This window comes from Setaria viridis, chromosome 9 (genome assembly GCF_005286985.2).
Source record: "Setaria viridis chromosome 9, Setaria_viridis_v4.0, whole genome shotgun sequence".
NCBI classification, from domain to species: Eukaryota; Viridiplantae; Streptophyta; class Magnoliopsida; order Poales; family Poaceae; genus Setaria; species Setaria viridis.
In genome coordinates this window covers 15,249,019-15,259,269 of record NC_048271.2, presented here as the reverse complement: position 1 = coordinate 15,259,269, position 10,251 = coordinate 15,249,019, and the positions used below count along the sequence as shown (strand labels likewise).

The window sequence follows — 10,251 nt, the reverse complement described above, 5'->3', positions numbered from 1 at the left end:
GGGAGTACCGAGCACGTCGCGGAATCTCTGGCAATCTCCAGCATCCAGCTCCTCTCGTGTCCTTCTCTGTCCCTGGATTTTACGTACACACCAAGGCTCCAGCGGACGAGCACTGCTCCAACTCAAGTCAACACGCCACGACAGCTCAGTGCATAATTTCATTGTATAGTTACCTAACTGTGCTAAATTAGTATAATGAGATAAAACTTCTCTATTATTTGATGGAACTCCATCTATTAATTACCTTACTAGGTTAGCAATTTTACTAATGTGATATTAAATTTAATAGCACGAAACTCTCGTGAATGGGCCTCAGTCGCCAGTCGCCAATCGCCTCCCTGACGGCTGCAATGCGCCTTGTCCCGAGGCAGTGTCCCGTCAGAGGCAGCCGCCTCTACTCTACGGCTATCCCCTCCTACCTCTTTTTGGCCCTCTCGCAGTCGCAGTCTCCCGGCTATCAATCGCTCCCTCCACTGTCCGTGTGCCCCGTGCCTTAGTGCCCGGTGCCGCTTTGCGGCTGTGCCTCAGCTGCCCCAGCGGCCCAGCCCAGGGACCTCCTCTCCTGCTCCAGCCCAGACAAAACAAATGGGAATTGCTAATAAATGACACTCGAGTGTTTCTTTCCCTCTCGACTCGATTTTTTATTAGCCTATGGAAAATCACAAAAAGTCTTGACACAGTTCTTAACTTCTTACAAACAACGAAGCACTAGCAAATAAAATGATACAAAAACTAAAATGTCAAAACAACAGGAGGGGACCTGTAGTCCTGTACTACTCTCGTTAACATGTAGCTTCCCTAATGTTTCGTTCGTCAATCAATCGGGTAAAAAGAAATGACCACTAGAGTTCGGCGCCAGGGATGTTTCATATCAATCAACAGACGTTTCCTACAAAATCATAACACCAAATGGCACTCCATTCCGATCTATCAGCGATCAAGATGCCCCGCCACAAGTCAGAGTGCTCCAAAATTGCAATGACCAGCAGCGAGGTGCTCATGACGCGCAACAATAGATTGGAATCTAATAAGCTTCCCCCGCGTTATCGCATCACAGATTCTTTCACGTACCATTGATCACCAGTACTGCAAAAACACGTGCAGAATTCAGAGTTATATCAAGCTTCCGAGTAACAGAAGAAGACATGAGAAAACTGACTAGCACAGCAGTAAGACTCACAAGTATTTCAGACAGATGTTAAGGAAGCGAGCATGTTGCTGGCTCTGAGATATGGTAACAGAACCTTCAATGTTCTGGTCTTTGTTCAATTCTATAGGTTCAAATAAGTACAACAGGGTCTGCCCAAAACAAAATAGCAGTCTATGGTGAACATTGCGGTCCTTTGGAAATATTAAACCAACCATATAAATATATACTGAAACAGAAAAGGCTGTCACTGCAGAAAACATCACCTGCTGCCAGTGGGTAGGGGCATCCTCTGGTGCAGTTGAGAGAACAACGGAGACATCTGGTTTTTTCTTTTTACTGCTCGGGCTAGCATTTTGGGTGTTCCCACCCAAGGATTGGTTTGCTTGCTTCCTGGATTTCTGACGAACTGGTCCGTTGAACTCAACATCGAACCAAAATGCAAAACCATGTAACGGAGCTAAAGAGGCAGTAAACAAGAATGGAGAGTAAGATTAGCACACTTTCCTACACATGAAAGAAACACAATTTTGACAATTATCAACTACACAAAATCAACAAAACTTCCAATGACCATTCGCTAAAAGGTTAAAGGTAATGTAACGGACAGATTGATTTAGGAAAGCAGCTGACATCAGAAAAAGACCAACCAAACAATAAAACTCTAGATGGTGGTTTAGACTTTAGATCATGACAGGGTAGCAAAAGTGTGCTTGTTCCCTTGAGGAGGTAACATGTGATATATGAGACTTAATTATACATATATCAGAGCAAACATCACAATGTATCAAACTAACGTGTAAAAATGTGAATATTGTATCCCTGTAACCATGGGAGAATCTGGCAGGCCAATAGTTAATCAGCCACTTTAGTACATCCATTTCAAATTGTAAGATGTTTTGTTTTAAGTCAAACTTCTCTAACTTTGACCAAGTTTATAGAAAGATATATTAGCATCCATAATAGAAATAAATGCACTATCACTGCATATTTCATGGTGGATTTAATGGAACTAATTTGATGTTGTCGATGTTGGTGCTTTTTTCTACAACTTGGTCAAAGGGAGGGAGTCCTCAAACCAGGTCGATTATATCCATGGTAGGCTGTAGCTGTAAATCATAGGTTGATTTAGTGTCAATACAATATAAGGCACAAACATGGACCAATGCTAGTTTCTCTCAATTGCCCTTCTTTATTCCATTCTATCACAAGCATTATTAATTTATTAAACCATCAAAGAACTTGATAGAGGGGCAGTCTAGTTATTTCCTTTGCTTATTCAAACTACCTCTTATAAAATGGATCAGAGGGAGTACATTTAATCAATCCACTCAGAAGCAAGGAAAAAGGACTGCTTTGACCAAAATTGACTAGAATCAGCCAAACAATCTATTAATGTAGGCTCATGTGACCAGCTGGCTACCAAAAGGCTGACGCTGCTAAGCATTATAACCTTGCTGTTGTAAACCATAAATAAAATCCTGATTGTAAGAATCCAAGTTACGCTTCACTCATTAGCCTTATGAGTAGTTACAATCAAGATATCGCATTGGCTTATATAAGTAGTACCTTTCAACGGGAGCACAAAAAAACCTCAAACCTCTCATATAGGCACAAAGTATGGTTATGGATTTATGACAAATTGACATATCGTTTGGTGGAATTTATTGGTCAAATCATCAGCCAAGACAAATAGTTGTTAAATCTAAAGTCACGGACCCTTTTGTCTTTTTGCCATGTATAAAAGAAGGAACTAGTACAGCTTACCTTGCAACATTGATGTAAATTTAAATGCAGCGGTAATGGTTTCAAGTTCCTGAGCTTGTATGGTATAACAGTCCACTTGTGACACCTGCTCCAGGAACCCAAGTACTTCAGACAAAAAGATAAGCTCATTTTACACTTGGAGAGCAATTAAAGGCAGGATTAAGTCAACACGTATTATATGCTGAGGTGTAAGAGTGATCTGTTCATAAAGTGTAAGGCAAGCAGATAAGAATACACACATCTGCTAGAAAAATGTATAATTGGGACTCACCACTGTTGGCCACGTCAATACATTCTCTCCACTAATTGTCTCAACGGATGGCTCCATGAATGCACATTGTTTTGCAAGAGGCATCATAGAGGACACTGAAAACAAGTAAAGAAAAAAGAAGTAAAGTTCGCATAGTTAAACAGTTATATAACTTGAGAGAGACTGTGACAATGCAACTCACTTTTTATACCATATACATCCCGCCAGAAGTAAACGCCATCCTGATATCGCTGAGAATTTGTTATAGGTGCCATATAAAGCTTCAACAAAAAATATGTCTTGTATGTCAGCTAAAATTGTTCAGGCCAACTTCAACTACACAGTTGCTAGATAATTGTCTTGAATCCATACCGATGCATGTGATGGAAGAATAAGACCTCCTGGCTTAAGCCATTTATCCCTAGCAAAAATTACACTTCCCAGCATACTCTGCACCAACAAGACTAGATTGAAAACTCGACATACCAGCGTAAAGTGACCACGGAATTAGCCCCGTTGTCCAGACTATACAGATATTGAAAGATACCTCATATAGAAGCATGTATCCCATCCATTCAGATATGATTACATCAACTTTTTCTTCAATAATTACATCCTGGAATTGAATATTCAAATATCCATATTGTGTAACACATTGAAGGCCTCGAAGTAAATTTTAAAGATAATGACAAATGAAAAGCTCAGAGTAGTTTATGGCTATGATCTCAGAAGCATGAGAAAATTCAAACTTTACATTTAAGGTACAATAAAGGTCTGGGTATACGCAAATTGAGACAAAATAGCTAAGTTTAGATAGAAATAAATACCTCAATTCGGCCATGCAAAACCACTACTTTATCAGATAACTCATTCTCTCTCACAATCTCCATAGCCTAGTTTAAAAGAAATTAAGAATTAACAATATAATTTATAGAAGCTAATACCAAAATCCAGAAAAGTAAAACTACAGACAGGTATCAGCAGAAATGGAAATGGCATTTTTAAGGATAAGGACAAAAATTGTATTGAAAAAAACAATCGACCATGGGGAGAAGATGTCCCCTGGCTGCCTTAAGACAGGACAGTATAGAACCCTTTAGGGAGGTACTCAGGTGACCTGCAAGCACCCCAATTTGAGCCCACATGGGAGGGACTCTCAACTGGAGGCTCTATCAACCAGGCTATTGCTCGGTTCTCCATGTGTACTTCACTGAAAATATCGGAAGGGTGGCGCATCCTTGGATGGCACTCTTCCTACTGGGACCAACATGAAATGCTTAAAAGCAGCTACCATAAGCACTGATATTTTTAGTTATAAGTTGTTATGTAGGCACAAAGGAGGGCTGGGAGGATGGACCTTTCCAATACAAGGTTTATTCTCCAATTTGACAACGTAAATTAATATATCTGTGCAGCAAAAAATTACTCTATCTCAGCAAAGTACGATAGGAGATTGGCAATCTCAACTGAAAGGAAAAGAGGGGGCATGGGGTGAGAAGTCTACCTGTATTGCAATATCACTAGCATCGACGGCGTAAACCTGACAACATAATAAACTTAGTCAAGGAGATGAATTATAAATGAATAAAAAACTAGAAAAAAATCTATATTAGGAAATAAAGTACCACATTTAAACAACTGAAGAACAATTTACGGCGCACAAGCAAAAAAGAACCCGCATTACACTACAAACTACTACATGTGTTCTTAAAAAAAGAAGGACCAAATTTCAATGCAACAAATAGAAAGCTTCATCAACAAACAAAAAGAGTAAAGATGAATGCTGCTAGTATTGGTATGTAAATAGTACTAAAGATGCTCTTGTACAGGCCAAATGGTCAATACATTCAAACAACTTTATATCTTACTTAAATGAGAAAAAACACAATTTCTCAAGCCAAATATCTAACTGTTGCTCTCGCAGGTCATTCAAGAATGAAGTAAATTATGTCAAAGTTCAACAAATTTAATTGCCATAAAACAAAGTGACAGGACTTGACAGAACACTAAGTATACGGAGGATGTTTTGTTTCCCGAAACAGTAGCAGTGGAAAGCAACAACAATTTTGCCCTGTTGAATAAAATAAAAATAATTTCAGGACATTTCCTTATATGCCACTGGAACTCTGCCAATCTAGGATATGCCATCGATTCGGATCAATGACATGTGAACCCAGGGATCATATTTCAGACACAGGCGATGACATATCTGGGACTTATAACACTTCCTAGTGATATGTGATGGTATATAAGGGAAAATACTGTCTTTGCCACTGGATTCTCCTACTGAGATGCAGCTCATCCCACCTGTCAGTGATACAGAGAGTGCTAACGTAATGTGACATCAAGAACTATAATCTTGAATTCTTAGGCATATGGTTTTCAAATAAAGAGTAATGACACAAATAACTGGATCCAATTCAATATCATACAGATGACCAATACCTACCTACTAAGTATCATTGCACCACTATCCAAAAAAATATATCAATTCACCAAGGTAGTGATTCTTAAGGAATGAAGTTTTACATGGATGGGATGGTGCAGGCGCAAAAGCAACAGATATAAGGGATGCAACAAACAACTATAGAGTAACTAGAGATACAAAGAAAGCCCATGAGTTATCCTGATTGCAAATACCATCAGCAATACATAAGTGCCCAGTTAATAACTAATATCAAATTACCCGACTGGCGCCAGCTTTAGCACAAAATATAGAAAGAACGCCAGTGCCACAGCCCACATCCAAAACAACCTGAAAATTACCATTTAAACAGATACACAAGAGTTAATGAACGGGACATATAGCTATATGCCTATATCACATACAGTATTGACCCAAGAGTATCATTTGGCCCAGAAAACATATAAATTCCTAGAATACTCTTACCTTGCCTGAAATTAGATCTTGGTGATGCATAATAGCATTTCTATAAGTAATAGTTCTCACATGATCCTGCAATCATCAACCTAAAAAATCAGTACTAAATTAGAAAAAATGATGACATATACCATTAGCGTATGTTTCCATCTCTGTATGCCATTTTTTTCAGAACTGAATAATCTATAGACATTTTAAATCACCAATACAACGTAAATCACAAAGAGGAACACAAAGACTGAGTATGGGTAAGGAGAACTGGAGAAGCAACATTTCACATTAGTCTTTATATGAAAGATAAGCATAGCAAAAGTTACATTCAACGCCAGAAATACTAGCTACAGTCAATGTTATACTCATTAAGCTCACATCACCATTAGTTCACCGATGACGATCCCACGAATTCCGATCCACAAATTGTCGCACGTGCTAAACGAAACAGAACCCTAACCCCACCGACGCATCAGGCAACACATCCGCCCAATTGCCCACCAGGACGAAGCTAAAAACGAGGGTACAGAGTGCGGTGTAGAACCTTGAGCATCTCCTCGTGCACGCCGATGTGGGAGTAGGCCTTGAAGTAGGCCACATCGTAGTCGGTGCACGGCGGGGCGGCGGGATGCGATTGCACCCCCGAAGCCAACTGTCCCTGCAGAGGCCGCATGCCGCCGCCGCCGCCGCCTACTCCGCCGCGCCGGGGCCTGCGCGGCCGCGGCAGGTGGCCGTTGCCGTCAGCACCGCCGCCGAACATGAGGGGGGAAAGGTGTTTCAGAGTTGTGCGGCGTCGCGACGGTACTGACTGACTGGACACTGGGTGTGTCCGTGGGTTGAGCCCACCCATCTGCTCCAAGGCCTATGGGCTTCCAAGAGCCCGTCGTAATGGTTAGGCCCACGTAGACCCTTCCTCTCCAAGAGGAAGCTTTTGCCTCTGGAAATCAAATGCAGAGGAGGAAGCGGCAAGCCGAGAGCCTGCCGGTGCCGGCCGTTATATATCCATCATCGTCTTCCTCTGCGCTCCGCCCCTCCCCCTCAAAATCCTTCTCTCCCGTAGGTTCCTTCCTTTGAACAAGAACGCGCTCGACCGGTAGTTTGCCACCGTCCTTCGGAGTTCGGACTCAGGAAAGGCGCTCTCGCCATGGAGGAACCCACCAATAAGCGGAAAGGCGATGAGGCGGAGCAGCAAGGCGCGGCGACAAAGAAATGCCGGGCTTCTGACGCCAAGCCCGAGGTCTTCTCCTGCATGGATGCTGCCTTGGTGCGCGGAGGTGAGTGCCGAAGAAGGGTTCGGTTGCCGGGTTTCTTGGCTTCTTGCGGCCCTGAGCGGTAGGGATGTCGACGCCGCGTCAAGAAGCATCGATATCTTGTTTACTGGTGTTCTTGATTTCCCTTGAGTTTTGTCCTGTTTTCGATTCCCCCAAGAATCTCTTCTTCTTGTTGTCGATTGTTCTTGGTTCCTTGCGGAGTTCTGAATACCGATGCGATTGTTCGTTCTTGATGCATAGAGTTCTTGATTTCAATCCTTGCTTGCGTTTGCAGGTGCCTCAAACCTGAAGAGGTGGAGAGATGGGGAACAGAAGGAATTGATCGGAGGCGCGTATCATCATGACTCCATCATGCTCCGCGCAGGTGAGTAGGAAAATCGAGTAGGCGTTCTTGATTCTTTAGCTCGTGCAGAGAGCAGAACATGTTTCTTTATTTTGGTGGTTGTAACTTTCTGACGTTTTTCTTCCTTAAGCAGACGGTAGCAGCAGCGGGGGGGACGGGGGACAACCATCGGCGCCGGAGCAGCAACGGCAGGGCGGGTGCGCGATCACGCAGCCAGCGCTGCCGACGGCAATCAACGCCGCCAGGTGCGGCGGGATCGTCTCCGTTCACGACCCAGGTTAGTGCCGGTCCGATCCCCCAGCTCCTCCTCCCTCCCGAGTAACGAAGCATGCGCTCCAGATGATTGGGAAATTTGGTCTTAAACGACTCCAGAGCTGCTGGGTTGGGTTGGCAATAGCAGCTGCGTACACTGACGAGTGGGTTGTGCTTACCATGATTTAGATTTTAGGCTCTGTTTGTTTCACTTAAATAAAACGGGTAGTTTGGTAAAATGACAGATTTAAGTAACTCCTGAAGAGCTCATAGGATTACCATGATCTGAGGGTTACATTGTATAATCTAGGCATGGTTCGTAAAATGAGTCTTTGGCCCATAATTTGTCATACAACTATAATATTTATAGCAATAGAATTATAAGCATAAGAGAGTATTTTGATATTTAAATCCAACCTGTTAGATAACTATTGGTCAATTGGAAAAACTATGAGGTTTAAGTCTTGAAATGCATAGGTGTTTCATATTGTAAAATAAATTGAGGGAGCACTGCAATAAGAATTGCTGTTTCTTTTCCTTCCAGACCCAGAAGCGCATGAGGTACTGGTGGTCGTACCGCCGCGCTTCGGAGTCCAGCCCATCGTGAGCTTCCACGAGTTTGCCCGTAGTCTCAGGCAGGCCCTATTTGGGCCGTCGACTTCGGCCGATGGGCAGGACAGTTTGTGGGCCGACATCAATGAGCCGTGCATCTCATGCACTGGCTACTTCACGGCCGGCTACGATGAGGAAGCGGTGGGGCCTCCGGTGGAGTTTGCGGTCGTGCACCTACGACGAAGGTACCACTCCTACATGGCGGGGCACCGGGCTGGGCTAATCAGCGTTGCACACGAGCAGCCTCCTGCCGAAGGCCACCGGGTCGCAAGGTTCGGGGAGGAGATCGACGGCCGCCCCCGCCTTAACACGCTCAACAGGCACCAAACCAACCGCGGTAAGTTGGCAGCACCGAAAACCTTTATTAATTAACTTCAAATACTGTTGGATTGAAAGAAGTTAGGGGTGTTGGGGAACACCGTGCTAAACTTTAGCATCTGTCACATCGGATGTTTGGATACTGATTAGGAGTATTAAATATAATCTAATTACAAAACTAATTACACAAATGGAGTCTAATTCGAGAGACGAATCTATCAAGCCTAATTGGTCCATGATTTGATAATGTGGTGCTACAGTAACCATTTGCTAATGATGGATTAATTAGCCTTAATAGATTCGTCTCGCGAATTAGACTCCATCTGTACAATTAGTTTTATAATTAGCTCATATTTAATTCTTCTAATTAGCATCCGAACATCCGATGTAATCCTGCTAAATTTAGCACTTCGTATCAAACTCCAACTTAGTGGATTCTTGCACGTACGGGTCGATTTCATTTGATGGAAGTATATGGTTGCAGCTTGTATCAGGGCCGCGGTTCACCGGCTGCTGCTACCGCCACGTCCATATGAGGACTACCACCCGCACCCGGCATGCATCCGGTGCGGAGATCCAGCAGACTGGGCAACCTCGTGCTGCTCCATGATTTTGTGCGCCTACTGCCTGCCGCGGGAGCTGGTGATGAGTCACCTCAGACGATTCTGTACCTGCAAGGCCCGGGAGGAGGGGGGGCTTGCTCTTCGCCCGCTTCGCCGTCCGAGGGACACGGGCACGCACGAACCAGAATCACGATGGGCCTTGACGAGACAGCTACTAGTCCAGGTCGAGGAAGAGGAGGACGACCGGAGCTTTCCCAGGGATATCTTCCTATTTCGCACCTTCACTTCATTGGAGGACCTGGAGGGCTTGACGCCTCCGAGACGGCATACGGACCTGTACCACATGAGGATGGACGGGACCCTCAGGCGTGTCTGTATCATCAGAGGTGCAGAACTACCCTTCCTATGGTAGAGGCTTTATGAGCGGAGGGTCTTGATTGCTTTTTGACGCTGTATGTGTATCATAGTAGTATAATGAAACTCTAGCTACTTTCTCCCGTAAAAATTAGCTAGTTTTACTGCTCATTATCCACTGTTTACTGTTTTTATTCCGTTCGTACCTGCCCGTTTTAGTACTCAGCGTCGCACTGCCGTAGCTCATCCCGTTCCTGCGAATCGGGTCGCCGGCGTTGGTGCCACCGTCCTCCCACCAACAGAATCTCGCAAGCAGCCCGTCTGCCCGCCATGGCATGGCACCAGCATGCGCAGCTTTGTGGAGCAACCGGCCACCGTGGCTCCCTAGCCTCGAGCGTAACCTCCCTAGCTAGCTAGCTCCGGTCTCCATATATAGTCCATAGCTTTAGCGAGAGGAGAGAGATGAGGGAACAATGGGATAGAGCTACGAGATGAGAATGAC

The 10,251-nt window shown here is 44.0% G+C and overlaps 1 protein-coding gene across 1 annotated transcript; it reads right to left on the bottom strand.

Moving 5' to 3' along the window:
* Nucleotides 1-592: 592 nt before the first annotated feature.
* Nucleotides 593-6,832, bottom strand: LOC117839321 (probable protein arginine N-methyltransferase 6.2). Its single transcript, XM_034719624.2, has 13 exons — nt 6,581-6,832; nt 6,055-6,120; nt 5,851-5,919; nt 4,669-4,704; nt 3,992-4,057; nt 3,712-3,780; nt 3,537-3,614; nt 3,367-3,445; nt 3,186-3,280; nt 2,915-2,999; nt 1,414-1,607; nt 1,181-1,299; nt 593-1,086 (listed from the first exon to the last, which is right to left on the bottom strand). Exons 1-13 carry the CDS (start codon nt 6,794-6,796, stop codon nt 1,044-1,046), a joined length of 1,215 nt encoding a protein of 404 aa, XP_034575515.1. The 5' UTR covers nt 6,797-6,832; the 3' UTR covers nt 593-1,043.
* Between the last annotated feature and the right edge of the window lie 3,419 nt (nt 6,833-10,251).

What these genes read in the sequence shown, in the direction of transcription:
- LOC117839321 (XM_034719624.2), bottom strand. Translation starts at nt 6,796, where the DNA reads ATGTTCGGCGGCGGTGCTGACGGCAACGGCCACCTGCCGCGGCCGCGC. An exon ending in TATTGACGTGGCCAACAGTG is followed by an intron (nt 3,000 to 3,185) that starts GTGAGTCCCAAT and finishes TTCCTGGAGCAG; the next exon opens with GTGTCACAAGTGGACTGTTA. An exon ending in AACATCTGTCTGAAATACTT is followed by an intron (nt 1,087 to 1,180) that starts GTGAGTCTTACT and finishes GTGTTTTTGCAG; the next exon opens with TACTGGTGATCAATGGTACG.